Source organism: Stegodyphus dumicola, chromosome 12 (assembly GCF_044657685.1).
Source record: "Stegodyphus dumicola isolate Sdum_Otavi_A_Nest chromosome 12, ASM4465768v1".
NCBI lineage: Eukaryota > Metazoa > Arthropoda > Arachnida > Araneae > Eresidae > Stegodyphus > Stegodyphus dumicola.
In genome coordinates, this window is record NC_140779.1 from 58,912,056 (window position 1) to 58,930,182 (window position 18,127).

The following is an 18,127-nucleotide window of genomic DNA, read 5'->3' on the forward strand; positions in this document are numbered from 1 at the left end:
ATCATGAAACTTCCAGTTTTGCTGAGAAGAACTTCTTCAGCTAATTTATCATATCTATAAAGAAGCACACTTTAATGCCCTTTTCATTTTCCCCCATTACTGTAATTTGTATCTGGACACAACGTAGCATCGGAAAAGTATAATCTATGGCAGAAAAGAGTTTAAAACTAGGTAATATTTTTAGTGAAAGTTGAGCAATAATGCATAACTTTTGATATTGCATATATCGGCATCATTTTTGAATTTGTAAAAAATAGTTTACAATCTGAAACAAAGGGAAATAGAATTTTGGTTTTATATTATACAAAATTAATTTAAATATCAAATATATTTTTATTAATGTTAAGTCAACTGTTATATACTACTGTACACACAGCAACATAGAGCCCTTATGCTCTTGAGTCCTCGGGCAAGTGTCCAGTAGCCCCATGTGTTAAGAAGGAGCTACTGAATGATTTGAAGATCCCTAAAAGCTAAGACCTGGTGGTATCAGACCCTATATATAAACGTTTCTGTGTTACATCACACACATAATGTTATACAGCAGAGATGGTAATGCCAGAATTACGGAATTCGGTACGCCTATTTTTCAAAAGACTTATGTATACCTCCGATAGACTTTTTTTAAAAAGAAATTATATTCAGATCTTTTAAGAATTGTTCACTTATAGCCTTTTGAATTAATCAACACAGAATTTCACTTTTGCAAATCTTACAAGTAATTTACCGATTTAATGTAGTTTTTTTCCAAAATCAGTCAAGTTTTTTTTAATTTTATATGTCCAATACGTTTAAATTTCAATATTAAAAAATCAGTAGTTTGCAACAGTTTGTAATTTTCATAGATCTACGGGAATTTTGCTCTTTAATGGGAATAATTAAAAAATTACTAATTGGACAATTTTCTGTACTTTTTAATGCTGTGTATAGGGAATTTCATTACATTCCAATACAGAAATTTTTCTCATCTTCAGCTAACTCTTCCCCCCCGGGACTAAAATTACTTTTCTAATACTCTGTGTTTTCTGAAAATAGTTCCCCCTGCAAAGACTTAGATATTGTTAGTTTACTCACATAATTTCATTAAATTGTGAAAAACAGTTTATTATTGGCAGTCTGACACTTGCTATGTGTTACTATTTGTGATTACCCACAATTTTTCAATCTGAGGAATAGTTTGCAACCTCCAATTAAACTAAATGCAAAAACTCTCAAAGGCATATTGTAATATAACAGAAAACCTTCAATATGATCCCAACTGGAAGTTGTATAACATAAATGCTTGTTTAAATAATTACGGCAAACATGCAAATAGCCATCCCTCCCCAATCATTCCAATCTAGTTGAAACTACTACTGTTCCACGGATGTCAACTAAGCCTTTCATAGGCAATGTAAAGTGCAAAAGATATACTTTTCAAGTTATAGTTTCATTTTCTATCACAACATATATTTATTACTTCAAATGACGAGAAAAATTCTTTTGATGTACAGGAAAATCTCCTTGTTCTTTTGTTGTTTTCTTCTCCCTCTCTTTATTTGAAAAGTTTTGCTTTAATTTAAAAAAAAAAAAAAAAAAAAAAAAAAAAAAAAAAAAAAAATTGCAAAAGATAAATGGAAACTGGAAACTAAAAATAACATAAAACAAAAAAAAAAAAAAAAAATATATAAATCAGAATATATTTATTTAAATTTTTAAAAACATTAAAATCTTATGTTTACAATGCACACACAAAATAATATTAACAATTTATTTAGCAGGTAAAGTTATGCCTATAAGATATAAATGTATTTAACTCTGCACATGATCTTTCATTTATTACATGCACACTTTTAGGTAAATTTTTGGTAAGATCTCCACAATCATTTTCAAAAGATATAAAAAATCACATAGTTACAAAAAATAAGAGCATTCACATTGAATAATTATAAATTCTTCACTCAGTTATGTCAAGAAATATAACTATGATATCAAAATATTACAAATTAATTGTTAATCATATACATACATATTCAACATAATCTCTTTCTTGATCTCTGCAACCTGCTCATAAATATATTAGCTTTATAACATATAAGATTATATGATTTTATAATGACTAGTAAATAAAGACATTTAATATGTATATTTGTCACAAAATTTAGCTTTTTATCTTTAAATTAGATAAGTGATGTAAGCACAATTTCACATCTTCCCATAGAAATGATAATTATTATTTGTGATTTCAATATTAATTTTCAAATACTAATTCTAAATTTCAACTTTAGGAAAAAAAAATATGTTTCTTACATCTGTACATGGTGACAGAACTTTGAACAGAAATTTAAATAGTCTGTGTAGTTACATATTGTGAAATTTCAAATAATGAACAATTAAAAAAAAATTCAACTTGTTTGAGCTAAATGAATTATACACCTGACTATAACAAGCAGTACAAAATAAACTAACTTGAATTTTTTATAATGAGTCTACGAAATCTATTGTGAATTTAGTTGAATATATCAGATTGTTTCATTTGGTCAAATAATAGTATTAGTAGAAATTTTTTCCCTCACATATATAGGCTAGACCACATAAATATAGAGAGTATGATACATTTTATAAAGTAGCTCCTTGAAAGGTATTAAAACGACTTTTAAGAGATGTGTATGTGGACATACGAAGATTTTTCTGAATGCACTGCACCATTTTTAAGCAGGAAATCTGTCAACAACTGGCACAAGAAATTAAAAATACTATTATACTAAACTGTTTCTAAATAGATAAAACATATAAATATTTAATCTCTAAAAGTCTCAGATATCACTAAATGTCCTTAACTTTAGCCACAGTCAAAATAATAGCAAAGTAAACAAGCATTATGCATATTATTATATGAAATGAGTTTGAATAAAAACAATGTAAAAAAGACATAACAGTTAATTTATAAAAAATATTAAAAAAATTATAATGTATAATTATATGTAATTATATTATAATTATATGTAATTATAATTATAATTATATGTCATTGTTTTAAAACAATAGGTACAAATTTTGAAAACTATTCTTATTTCTATGAGTATAAAAAAAATTTTCAGACCCATAATTCATGATTTTTGATCTGATACGGCTATGTGATGGTTTTTTTGAGGTAAAATGCATATATAATTATTATATATAAGTAAATATATTATATATAAGTAAAATCAAATGTTTACATATATTAAATAAATTACATATATATAAAAGAATTTTTTTAAACTTTACAATGATAATAACAGAGATAATAATGATCACAACTAAAAGGTCAAATATAATAAAAATATACACTTTCTCAATGTCTAAAAGCAAGAACACTTTAAAATAGCACTGAGTAAATTTAACAATAACTGCATTCAATGATATGAATTTTCAATGATATGTCTATCACTTCCTTATTTCATGTGTTAATTATTTGGGCAGTTATTTTTGCTATGGCCAAATTTTCCACACAATTCACACTCTTCATCAGAAATAAATTTCCCAGTCAAGTTCATGCTGGCAAAATAATAAGCCTAAAAAAGGAAATCAATCATTTAAATTATCTTTAAATGTATATACTAGAAACTTTTTAATATTAAACTGTAAAGGATTAAAAAAAGATATATTAATGTATTTAAATAACTTTTAAAATTAAAATCACTTGCACATAAGCTTATGAAAAGTATATAAATATCTGTATAACAAAATACACAATTGACAGGCTTAAATTATTACAATTTGATTGCCCGAATCTTTGCTTTCATGTTTTCAAAAGCATTCAAAAACATATTTATATTCAATATGGCAGATAAATAATGCTTTCTTTTAAAAACCCTGAAAATGATACATTTTCATGATTACTTTGCATTTTTAAAAAGCATTAGTCATTTGGCTAAGCAAGAGATTTTTATTGCTGACAATTAAGCAGATGACTTTCAGTGCTGCATTTTACATTATAAAATCAAAAACTGTTGATCTAAATTTCCTGCATTGAAAAAAAAAAAAAAAAAAAAACCTCATACTGGTTAATATGCATATATTAATATATGACCCAAAATAACAACTAGCTCCCTATTGTAGGGTTTAATGCAGATGTTAAGTACTGTAGCAAATAAAAAAAATTGGTCATTAATTAGTGAAATATATATGTTTAACTATTCCTGGCCAATGTTGAAGATAAATCTTAACACATATTTTCTAGTGCAATTTTTAACAGCATGAAAATTCAGTTAACAATAGCAGTTTAGTAATGCCAGACTTCTAAAACACAGTTTAAATAGTCAAAGTTATTTATTTTCACTTCTGAACTTCAAATGATATATTATACCTACAAAATAAAAAGCTTAATAATGAAGAGCACAAAGAGAATATAAAAAGACTACATATAGCTAGCAAATGTCGGGAAAAATTAAATTATTTCACCAGATTCAATTTCTGCAGATAAAAACAATTTTATTACTGTTAAATTTATCTAAAAACTAAATGTTTCTAAAAGCCATTAATGCATACATTTAGAGTTAATAAAATGAATAGGTTTTTTATTTTAGATTAAAAATTATTTAAAAGTGACATTAATAAAATTAACCAAAGAAGAAAACAAAGGGCATAAATATCGTTCAAATCGAGCATTTAAAAGCACTTCCAAACATAAAAATTTGAACATAAAACACAATTAATGAAAAGGTTGTTCCCATAAATAAAATAAATGATCGATTCACATGCATTCATTATACAGCAAAACATACTTTCAAATCTTTAACAGAACTGGGAATTTCTTTTCCAAATAAAGATCTTGCTCTATTCAGTGTTGCCCAAATAGTTGAAGCTTCTGAAAATACACACCAAAATGGCACAAAATAAATTTCAAATATAGAAACAACTATTTAATGATGAAAAATAAATTTTGGCAAAATGCAATGAAAAAATCTAACAAAAGAGTTGAAACTGGTACGTTACAGTATGAACTGAAGTACAATATAAAGAATTCTAGGAGATCTTAATGTAGATAAATGAACAATAGTGTAAATATAGCTAGCATTTTTGGAATATTGAAGTGTTTAAAAGCAAATTACAGCAGCAAAATGATTCTGAAATACTGAAATCTTTAACAATAGGAAAATTTTTTTTAATAGGTGGTTGTTATATAGACTTGTTTTTTAATCAAAGCAACTAGCAAAAAATTCAAATTCTCAAAAAAATTGTCAAGTTAAAACTGGTTGTGACATGTTTGAAATGGAAAGGAAATACAACAAACATTTGATACTCCAGCATGCATACCATCTATGGGCACTATAAGCATGTCATTCGACAACATTTAAGCTCAGCAACTTAAAGTTATCGAAGTTTTCAGATCATAAATCCATGCTGAATTCAGCAACTTGAAACAGGATTGCTGCTACAGTTGATGAACTAACTTCAAGCTGCATGACCACCACTTTTAGATCAAACATAAAATAACAAACAAAACAATTTTAAAATAATGAAACAGATTATATAATGTCACACCAAGAACACAAAACTCTGCAGAGAGTTTTCTCTCAAAATTTAAAACAGCTTAAAAGAAAACATTTTTAAAAGAAAAGCACCATCGTAATCAGCAAAATTTATTAAAATAAAAAAATTATAACTTTAATGGGTACAACTCTGATATACGCCCTAATTTCACCAAATGCGGCGATATGTGTTCTGCACTGGTCTTTGGCGTGATTGCGTGTTGTATGGCAACCCTGTTGACGTTGAAAAATCTTTTGGTGGAGTAGTTTAATTGCTGGTTGGTTCGTGTCGTGTGTGTTTTTGAAATGGCCTATGTTGCGATGAAAGACGTGGTGGGAAGGTTTCAGTCACATATTTTAGATTGTGTGCAGAGTAAATTCAGTATGAAAAGGTACAATGTTGGAGTTGTTAACAAATCTTTTGTTCACGGATGTATTTATGGGGATCGTAGTGTATTTTTGGAATTTCTGTGGGAGTCGGGACTTTTAAAACAGAGTTTGAAATGTTCGAAATGCGGAGCTGATATGAGAACTCGGACGAAGAATGGTGTTTCTGATAGACTTGTGTGGATTTGCAGTCAAATTGTTGCTGGTAAAGTATGTGGGTGTCAGCGGAGTTTAAGGTTTGGATCTTGGTTTTCGTGTAGCAAGTTAACATTGGAGGAAGTTTTTATTGTTACTTTCGAAATTTTGAATTGTAGGCGACTGGCCAAATTTTATTAACGAATGTATTTTGGACTTTGTATGCTCTGTATCTGAGAAGATAGGGGGGAAAGGTAAAGTGGTGGAAGTTGATGAATCGAAATTCGGCAAAAGGAAATATCATCGTGGCCATCCTGTTGAGGGGCAGTGGGTATTTGGAGGTGTGGAAAGAGGGTCTGGGAGATTATTTTTAGTAGCTGTGCATTAGAGAAGTAAGGAAACGCTGATGCAGTGTATTAAAGAGTGGATTGAGCCTGGTACAACTATTTTTTCGGATGCCTGGAAATCCTACAAGGATTTGAGAAAAGAAGATTTTCAACATTTATTTGTGAACCATAGTATAAATTTTGTGGATAGTGAGTCTGGCTGTCATATAAATAGTATAGAGAGTGCATGGCGGCATGTTAAAGCTATGTTGCCTACTTATGATAGGAAATGTGATTTTCAGTTTTATTTGGCTGTGTATATGTTTTTTCATTACTGTCATGAAACTGGAGAAGATGCTTTTAACAAATTTCTAGAAATTGTAAGAACTGTTGAATGGGAGAAATTAAAAATTTCTTTGTAGTGTATTTGCAGAAAGTGTTCGTGTTCTTTGTCTTTGTGATGTTTGAAATTGATATTTCTGCCTTCAAAAGAAGCTTTCATTATGGTAAGTGCATTTTATTTTATTGTTTTTATTTTGTAGAATGTTATGTTCATTGTTTTTTGTATTAATTTCCATTTTTATTGTTGTTTTTTGAATTGTTTGAAATTTATTTTAGTTTATTTTGTTGATTATTTTTTAGTCTAGATTGTGCAATTCGTAGATGTTTTTTTAAGTTGAAACAGAACGTTGTGTACATGGTATTCTTTGAAATTTATTGTTGTTATGTTAATTTATTAAAGCGAGGTGTGCACAGTTCGTAGATTCGTTGGTTGCCTAGAGTGTGCAATTTGTAGATGTTTTTTTAAGTTTAAACAGGATGCTGTGTACATCGCATTCTTTGAAATTTATTGTATTTATGTTAATTTATTAAAGCAAGGTGTGTGTAGTTCGTAGATTCGTTTGTTGCCTACATTGTGCCATTCGTAGATGTCTTTTTAAGTTAAAACATGTCGCTGTGTACATGGATTCTTGTCAAATATTTTTGGTTAGAAACTTTATGTTTTTGCTATCTAATTTTTTTGTTTTTGTTTCGGATTTTTAGCTTAAATTGTGTGTTCAAAACGTAGTTTTTGCATATGCGAAAACTGCGTTTTTGGAGACATTTTAAGCTTAAAGTTCGAAATGTAGCCAAAAAATTTAGATAGTAATATGGCGGCATGAAGTTTCTCGCCAAAACTGTTTGGCGACTTGAGGGCGCATATTAGAGTAGTTCCCTTTAATGCAGCTTATCCTAAAAATATCTCACATTTCCATTATGGCTCTTTTTCATAGAAATAAAGGATAAATATCAGATTCATTACGTTATTTAATACAGGGTGTCCCACACAAAAGAGGCCTCACAAACATTTGCTTAATTTACACTTAAATTACACTTAAAGCCTTTGCATAAGAATCAGGAATTAAAATACACTGCACTCCACAACAACCCTGCATCACTGTGGCTTGAGTTCAGTATTCAGTGTTTTGTGTTCAGTGATAATGTATCATTATTCTGTTGAAGAGCAAGTATTTATTGTAAAACAAAATTGGATTATTGGTTCCATTAAGACATGTCAGCGAATGTTTGTTGAATGGGTTGGTGACCCACTTATACTGTCCAAATGCTGAATACAAACGTAAGTGAACACGTTTGACAGCAGTGGAACGGTGTTGGATCTTCATGGCGGGGAATAGTCGCAATTATCGGAAGAAAAAGTTACTGACGTGAAACAGCATTTGCTGGCTCCTCCTGCAAAGTCTGTTTGACATTTATCACAGGAATGTGGAATGTCATGGTGGACATGTCATCACACAGTTGCGAGGAAAGCTGGTATGTATCCATACAAGTTTACAGTTGTTCAGGAACTGCAAGTCAATGACAAACACATTATATTTTGCCATTGGTTTCAGAAATTTATTGCTCATAGGCCAAGAATAATGCAGTACATATGGTTCATTGATGAGGCATGATTCCACCTGTCTCATTATGTAAACTCTCAGAATACACGTTTGTGGTATAATGAAAATCTACATGCACTACTTAAGCTACCGCTGCATTCACAAAAGATTGGTGTGTTCTGTGCAATATTACAGCGTTGCATCATCAGACCAATTTTTTTTTTTTTTTTTTTTCATCTACTGTGACAAGTGCAGTTTACATCAAACTGTTTCGAGAATTTGTGAACGAGTTGGACGATGAAGAACTTACCCTCGGCTGGTACCAACAGGATGGCACCACACACACATCTCGAATGTCCATGGCTGAGATCGAATCCTTTTTCCCTGGCAGAGCGATTTCGAAAGGACTGTGGGGCCCCAAGGTCATCTGATTTAACACCACCTGACTTTTTTTTCTGGGGTCATCTAAAAGGCAAGGCATACAGAAACGTACCTCAAAACTTGAAAGATTTAGAACCATTCTTGGAGAACACAAATTCGTGAAATCCAGTCAGTGATACATGAGGTTCTGGTAGCAACATTCGAGAATCTGCAGTGTAGTGTTCAACTGTGTTTACAAGCTGAGGGCTATCACTTCCAGTATCTTTTGTGACTCACCTTTTTATTTTCCCATGAACAAAGTATGACATGTTCATTTTACTTATTTTTTTTCCTGATTCTTATGCAAAGATTTTAAGTGTACGTGTAGTTTAAATGTAAATTAAGCAAATGTTTGTGGGGCCTCTTTTGAGTGGAACACACGATAATTAAAATGATTTTAAAATGCTAAACTGTCTAAATGTATAGCATATGAATATGTAAAAGAACTAGATAATCTAAATTGCATACTTTTTTGGAGCATAGGGGAGTTAAAATTGAGAAAATTTAAAAGAGTTAAAAGATACATAAAAGGATAAAACTTACTGTTTTCGGATACAATACAGCCTAAATTTTTATAAAGGAATGGATCTATGAAAATACAAGGGAAAGAAAATATTTTAATAAAATATATATGCTTTTTTATTTATAGAAGTTTAATTATCAATAAACACACAATGAAAAATATTAAACAAAATGGAATAGTGAATATATACCTTATAATTTAAACGTAATGTCTGATGTACAATATAATATATTCAACGCATGCATGATTGATTAGAGCACTCACTCAAAATAGTTACGTTGTCATTAATAATCCAAAAAAAATTAATTGCAATATTTATAATTCTGGAAAAGTCCATACCAAATCTGGAAAAGTCCATATCAAATCAAAGTCAATACCATCCAAAATGCATATGCAGGTACACAAATTGAGAAATCATTATTTACTAGTAGGACAAAATGTGTTTTAATAGTAAAAATAGTTAAATAATAAAACAAAGACAATAGTTAAATGTGTTAATGTTAATAAAACAATTTTATAAAAGAACACAAACTGTAAGAAGTATAACTATAATACTTTCAATGTATTTTGTCAGTACTGCCTGCTACTGTAGAAATTAGAACTGTGCAGATATCTGATTAGAGTACAGGGTGGTCTAAAACTATTGAACGCATTTCATATTTAAAAAAAGAAAAAGAAGAAGAAAATGAGGTACATGGGTGTTTACTGTTTTCTTGGAAAGGCAATTTAAAACAGTTCTACACAAAAAAATTTTAAACATTAAATAACTTCCACATGAGATCCATTTGTGGGACACAAAATATTCAGTCTATATTGAATTTAACATCAAGAGGTTTGCAGCATTTCTGCAGGTTATTCCTTCAATGACTTCAATGATTCATCATTTTAGGTCATCGATATTCAAAACTGGAGTTACATACTCTCAAAAGTAAAAGTAAAAAAGTGTAGTGTCAAAGGATCTTGGCGGCCATGGTATTGCGTCCAAAGATGGAAAGGTTTCCACCAAAGATGGACAGGGTTTTTTGGAAAGCTTTCCACCAATCCAAAGACCAGGAAATATTTTGTCCAGCTCCGCACGAACTACAGAACGCCAGTGTGGTGGAGCACCGTCTTGCTGAAAGATAAACTTGAATCTGATGACATTTAAATTGAGGGAAAGCATAGCATTCTAGCATGTTTGGATATATAATGCTTGTCATTGGCTGTTCAATGAAAAAAAAAAAAAAATGTTCAGAGATTTCATCTACAGTCAATGTGCACTAAACATTCACTTTCAGGCTACTGTGCATTTTTTCTCTTACTGCATGAAGAGATTCAGTTCCCCAGATCTGACAGTTATAACGGTTAACATAACCAAAAGTATGGAAAGTAAAACTGTTTTAAGTTATCTTTCCAAGAAAACAATAAATGTGTTCATACATTTTTATTTTTCAAACAAGAAATGCGTTCAATAATTTTGGACCACCTTGTACTTCCAAACTAGCATGGCATGCTAATATATATATATATATTAACAGTCTGACTATCCAGCACTCAGTTAATTAACAGGGTCAAATAACCAGAATATTTTAAAATTTCAGAAACTTCTCTCCCCTTCTTTTACAAAAAATTAAGCAGACACTTGTAAAACGAACATGAAGGCCATACAGGACTATGACTTTAAACAAACAAACAAAAAAAAAAAAAAAAAAAAAACTGTCAGGAAATGGTATCATTTAGCACCAATAATAGATAAACATGATGTTGCAATACAATCATACCTTACTTTTATGTAATTTTGATTAATTTTCAATAAACTAATTTAGTTTTTTGTGAAAAAAGATATAAGTCAACTGCTATTTATCTATTTTTCTTTCTCATTTTAAAAAAAAAGTATTAAAATTTGGGAAATTCTCTAAACGAATCAGCATACAGTATTTACAAAATTACAAGCTCCTGACATCAAGAAAAGTGTGTGTTAATGGGTATGGTATACTTCACACGGAAATAGATAAATGATAGTGATGCAATGTAAAAAATGATGTCAAGCAATTTAAGTTTTTGTATATGCTACTTGATTGTCTAACTACATAAATAGTAATCAGTTATTGCAACTTCTGTCAGAATGACTGCTGCAAGCTTGGCCAAATCTCTACCAACTTTTACAGTCAAAAGGATTTTATAATTGGATAAAATATATTACTTTCATATGTTTAAGGCCTTGCAAAATACATCAGCATTAATGTATGAAGTATTTCTTTATTTTCTTTTTTTTTGGGGGGGGATCTTTTGCAATGTTAAACACAAGCTTTTGATATTTAAGTTAATAACAATTAAGATGGTTATTTATATAAGTTCAGACCAGAAATTTCTTCTTCCATTAATTTGGCTCTTCTGCCTTAAACTGTGCGTTTTATACACTCAACTGAAATTTTTACTTATCTGGCATTAAACTTTTTTCAAGCTTTCTGGAGAGTCAAATTTTTGCAGTAAATTAATGAAAAGACTGGTGCAGTGCCATTTGAGTGTACTAAGAAGAAATATCATGTTTAGTTTCAAATATTCAAAATGAAGTTTTAATGAGTTCAATGTCCCTTGACAGTATGTTATAAAAAATAAAAGAGTCTGAATCTATTAATGAAGGGAAAATACAAATTTAACAACTGACTTAAAACCTATATGCAGAAACCTCTACCTGAAGAAACTGGATTCATGGATTTCTAAATAAATGTAGAAAATGAGGTTCCCCGTTTACAAATAAAGCGAAGAACCACTAATTATTACCCACTGAACAAATGCTTTCATCAACTTAGTATTCATGCTAAATTTGTCTTAAATTATATTATATTCAACAATTAAATCATTCAAAAAATCATTAAAAAATATATAAATGCGTACAGTTCAAGGCATGCTAAACATCATATAAACATTTTAAGACTAATAAAAGAAGATTTTTAATTTTTAAAGTCCCAAATATTCAAATTTTAATTATTTTAAATTCAAAGAAGAATTGTTTAGATTTTTTCTCAAAATAAAACGAGCTTTAGAAGGTTAACAATACACCGCCCTCCAATTTTTTTTAAGATAAACTTTAAAATAAATATTGATTTTTTAAATCTATTCTACAACAAGTTCCATGGTTTGATTGCAAGTGAATAATGTTATAAGCATATTCCTGTTTACGGTGACTTATGAGCTAAAATGGTAATTTTCGTTTCTTTATTTTTCAATAACAGCAGATTATTATCTGATGTTAAGTTGAAATAAAGTGCTAAAGATTAAATATCATTGTTTAAAATCACTGGCTTATTTAAATCTTTTAAAAATATTATAAAGCACGATGAGAATCAATTTTAATATGCTAACAAAATAAATTGATACTAATAACTAAAAATATAAAAAATGTAATAAGAGAAACTTTATATAATTCTTTCTTAATGTTAATGGTCAAATCTTAAAAGATTAATGTTTACAGTGAAATATCTAAATTTTAAACCAACAAGTCAACTTAAAAGTAAATAAGTTCAATAAGCCATTATTCTTAATAATAAGAATAATCCATGTAGAAAGCACTATAATATAACTTACTTTTCTTTCTTTATTATTTTATTTTTAGGAAAATGTTCAAGATACGAAATACAAACACACGAGAAACATTGAAAAACAAAACATTCAAATACCTTGAATATTATATAGAGAAGATGATTTTGGCAATTCTGAAATAGGCACTGCTTCTTTTTGTCTAATACTTATCACATAATCAGACTTAATTTGAATATAGAATTTTAGAAGTCCAAGCCACAACTGACCAACAGATGATTCATTTCTTGATTCTTTATTAAATAGTGTTTTCTGTAAAAGTTGCAAAATTTAAAGCCAAGCTTCAAATATCTAAACAGAAGTACAATAACAAAAATATGAATTTATTAACAGAACAATTTTATAGTTCCACAAATGATACTGAAACTAAATATTATAACAGAATATACACACATTATACACGCTTTTGCAAAAAAAATCGAAGTATCAAGAAGGACTTTTGCAATTGTGATGAAATTTGTGATGCAAAAACATCTTAATTAAACATGCAGATGATCAAAGTTTCAAGGCAAATGAACAGGAATTGTGATCATAGCATTAATTTCTAGTGTGTAATTCGCAAAGCATAAAACCAGTAACAGAGGAAGAAAATTTGTCTGCCATTGTAATTCTGTAAAGAAGCAACAAAAGATGCCATTACGACGATATCGAGGACCTTAGATACAACTAAACGACTTCAAACGTGGTCGCATTGTAGGGTTGCTTGGAGCTGGGTGGTCATACCGAGCAATAGGCTGCCACCTGCAGTGTACAAACACTGCTGCACAATGGTTTCTACAAGGAAATTGCCGACGAAATGAAGGCTCTGGAAGGCCAAGGAGCACAAACATGAGGCAAGATAGGACGACTGTTCGCCAGGCCCGAATTGCCCCCCAACGTTATCATTGTCGACTATTCAATGCACTATAGCCACGTCTATACCTCGAGTGGTACCGTCCACCATCTCACAGCGCTTGTCTGAGGTGAGGTTAATCTCACAGAGGCCTTTAAGGTGTTTGCCTTTGACCCCACAACATCGGCAAAGTCGTTTGGAGTGGTGTCGCAGCCAATCATCATGACTGCCATCAGACTGGCATCGTATAGTGTTCAGCAATGAATCCCGCTTCACTCTTGAAGCAGATGACCACCATGCTCATGTCTGAAGAGGATGGGGTCAGAAATTCCAATCAGCCTTTGTTTTACAAAGGCATTCAGCCATAACCCCTGGTGTGATGGTGTGGGGTGCTATTTCTTATGACAGCAGGGCATCTTTAGTCATCTTCCGTACATCTTTAACAGCTCAACGATATGTTGATACAATCCTGCAGCCGGTTGCCTTACTCTTCATCGCACGTCATCCTGGGACCATTTTCCAATAAGATAATGCCAGGCCACATACCGCTTGCATATCTCTGGACTGTCTCCGTGCAGTTGATACTCTTCCTTGGCCAGGAAGGTCACCAGACCTTTCAATAATCGAGCATGTCTGGGACATATTAGGCCAACCAGATTCAGGCACTACAAAATATCCCAGATCTGGAACAGCAACTGGTGAATGTGTCGCAGGATGACATTAGGAACTTCTACTACACCTTGCCTCGATGAATTCAAGCATGCACTGCCACCAGGGGCAGTAGGGCCAATTACTAATTTGAACACTCAATGGGTGATTGTGAGCCGCAAACAGGTACTATGACATTGATTTTTCAATCATTTTATTATCTGTGTATGAGCTATACACATATTCAATTTCATCAAAAACAACCACTTCCTTCGTGTTGTTTCGATTTTTTTGCAAAAGAATGTATATACCAATTGAGTTAAATTTAAAACTAAACCAGTAAAAGAAAAGCATATAAGAAAATAAGCAATACAGTCACACGTCGTTAATCTGGACACCCATAATCCTGACCTCAAAGCTACAAACTTTCTGCGCATGCGTCAATGCATAATGCATTAACACATGCGCGTAATACCTTTATTCATGCGCATGCGTATAATATGTTTACGCATGCATGTTTAATGTATAACGGACGGTATAACCTAAGCTAAAATTATCTATTTCAGTTATTGTTGCCGATTGCGTTGTTCCTTAATCTTCGAATTGGATCCGGCTTATTATTTTTTGCAGACTGTTAGAGCAATTTTATAAAAGTAAGCTTGAACTTTCGATTACGTCAAATAGAATTTCCGATGCTGGAGCTGCCAAAGGATCTGCAAAGCGAAAGCATGTTTCGATGTCCATTAAACAAAAAGTGGAACTGCTGCAAAAAATGGATAAAGACATGAAGAAAGTGACAGAGAGGTGATTTGTTTCTCTAACCATTCCGAAATCTGTTTATCAATTTCACGCTGCTCTGCGGAAGGGGGGGGGAAACGCCGCAACACGCAATGAACTGGAAGTTGATCTGTCAGCACAATCCTCATCATCAGGGCAGATGTTTTTATTTTATTCGGCTTATAATTCCTCACTAAATGTAGTGTTTCATCTCGATGTACTCCGATATAATTTAAATCAATTTCGTTGTCATTATAAATATCACAAATACACATCAAATAGTTTTCTGGTTGCAATTTTCTAATTCCGACTATGCGTAATGTATGTTTTACGCAAGTTCGCGTTGATAGAAATGTTTAATAAAGTAAACAAATAAATATTCAGCTTTTTTTTTTTTTTTTTTTTTTGTGAATTTTGATACCCTTTAGATCATAATTGCTCTTTATTTCATAAATTACGGTTTCATATTTTTAATTTTATAATTTCTGCATGCCATCTTACCAGATTTGAACTGATGATCTATAATCCGGAAAAACCGATCATCTGGAATCGACGAGTCCGGATTAAAAACTTTTGACTGTATATTTATTGACTTTGAGAATCTATACACTTCTATATCATTTCTTCATGACAGTCTTTTAGAACTTCCAAAATTTTTTGATTTTTTTGATATTTAGATTGTAACAGCTGGAAAAAATATCTGAATCACTAGTTCTTTCATAATTATATTAAATTTCAAGATACTTTATTTCTAGAAGTACGAGATATCCCTATGTGCATAAATTCCTCATCTCAATACCGCAACTGTATTTATTTTCTAAAGAATTTTAATTTCTTTGTTTACTACCAAACAATGATTTATAAAAATTTGCCTTCACCTACAGATATATTGATGATATTATAATCTTTAACAATTTTAATCTCACTCAAAGCAGTCATATTTACCCTGAATGCCTGAAATTAAACAAGACCAACTCAGATCAATTAGAAGTAAATTATCTAGACCTATGCATTGTTAATCTAAAAGAATTAAGGCTTTATGACAAAAGAAGAGGTTTTCACTTTACTACTATAAAACTTACTCACTGGTTTTCTAACATTTTCAAAAAAGTTTTAAGTAATACTCTTAATAATCAAATAAAACATACTAAGAATATTCATACTGATGGTAGAACAGCAACAGAAAGAAATTTTAATGCTTATAAGATTAAAAATAATCTAGCTCCATTAACTTTTATTAATTTACATTTACAAAAAGTGGGAATACTCTACGGTGCTACTTTGGTAGACGGTTGCACGGATTTTTGGCGATTTACTATGGCGCAGTTTTTACAAACGTGAGCCAGCTTGAAAAATACTGTTTTTACGCATAGTAAAGTATTCGAAACTTAAAAAAAAAATAAATATCGTTAAAAGTAATCGATTAGTTTTTTGTTGAAAATGTCGTTTTTTAAGATGGCAGGCAAGTGTAAATAAATACATTTACTATGAGTATAAAATACTAAAGTAAGGTTATTAGTATTACTTTCATACAGCAAAGAAGAGAATAAAAATACCGCTATAAAAACATTTGGCCAACGTTTAATTATATTAAAATATTATTGAAATTGAATATTGAATTAAAAACCATCATACCAGCATTTAAAAGAATTAGAATATTATTAAATTCAAATACTTTAAAATACGTTATATAGAATATAATTAACATTAAAACATATGGACAATAATTATCTCAGCAATTACTGAAAATAATGTATTATTTTTTAACAAAAATTGAAGTATACAATTATAAAATAAAAGAAAAATATGTACTTACATTTTTTTGAGTATTTAACCTGTTTTTATTGATAAGTACCACAAAAAAATCAGAATCATAACTTAGATAACATCTTTGAAGGAATTCGAAGATATGAATTAAATTTTAAAATGGCGCGGAAATGCAAAAATTGTCAGTAACCAATCAGGGAGCTGATTACAGCTCGTTAATGCACAAATATTCTATAACCAATCAGAGAGCTTATTACATCACGGCTAGAATTAAAATTATTTAAAAATTCATACATAATAAAATCATTTTTTTAAATGCAAAATTAAATTGTATTTTAATATTTAACAGCCATAAATAATGTTTAAAACATTAGATTAAATTTATACATATTAAAACGAATTACTTTTAAAGTAAGGTGACATCATTGATTACATCATCCACAACATAAAATTTCATAAAATATGATAAACAATAAAATTTTTATTTCAAATAAAAATGCAAAATTAAATTGATTTTTAATATTTAAAAGCCATAAATAATATTTTAAACACGGAATTTATGCACAATAAAACGCATTATTTTTTAAATAAAATGACAACAAAGTATCGGTTACCATAAATAACTTATCCAGCAATGGGTTTACCATAAGTTGTATTACTCGCCAAAGGAAAATCGCCAAGAAATCGCCAAAATCCATGCAACCGTCTACCAAAGTAGCACCTACTCTACGACTCATGAAGTTTTATTTAAGGATATGAAGGCCATTCTTAAATCTTTATTTTTAGGAGGAATGGTATGGATGTGCGAGAAAGAATTCCCTAGTTTATAAATGTATATAGTATTACTTTTGTAAAAGTTGTATGATTTTTTGTTACATATATATTTTTTCCTTCACTAAAAATATGCAATATTTAATTTCCTGAGTCGCTATTGTTTGCCAATTAGTGTGAAGTTTTTTCCTTTTATAACATTTGCTACTTAATTTTCATTTTTCATTGCTTTTTTAAAATTCCGATTTTTTGTGCCAGTACTACATGGTGAGGATAAAAATTTGATAATAGCAACCCAGACTGCACATTCCTTTTTTCCCTCGAAAAAATTCCAGATTCTAACTGTTGTTATTTTACCAGAGGTTCAACGAAATGCAAGTAATTATATTTTGGCTCTGTACTCACTGTTATAATTATTCCTTTCGTTAATATACATAATGCAAGTTTTAAATTTATTATCATAATAGATTAAAAAAATTAAGGATTATTTTATATATTTTTAAATATTTATTTGAAATTTTGCTTCCATTCACATGTATAGGTCTGATATTACAGAATGCAATTTTTTTTGGGTGGGTTAAATTTGT

At 30.1% G+C, this 18,127-nt stretch overlaps 1 protein-coding gene across 2 annotated transcripts in view; it reads right to left on the bottom strand.

The window, feature by feature from the left end:
* Nucleotides 1-1,667: 1,667 nt before the first annotated feature.
* LOC118201137 (terminal uridylyltransferase 4-like) overlaps nucleotides 1,668-18,127 on the bottom strand; it is a 138,140-nt gene continuing 121,680 nt past the window's right edge. For both annotated transcript variants that reach the window (XM_085827746.1, XM_035373172.2), the window contains 4 exons: nucleotides 12,826-12,997; nucleotides 9,187-9,231; nucleotides 4,749-4,831; nucleotides 1,668-3,536 (listed from right to left, as the gene is read on the bottom strand). In XM_085827746.1, coding sequence (XP_085683872.1) covers nucleotides 3,429-3,536; nucleotides 4,749-4,831; nucleotides 9,187-9,231; nucleotides 12,826-12,997 — 408 coding nt within the window. In that variant the 3' untranslated portion in view covers nucleotides 1,668-3,428. The remainder of the gene's footprint in view (nucleotides 3,537-4,748; nucleotides 4,832-9,186; nucleotides 9,232-12,825; nucleotides 12,998-18,127) is intronic.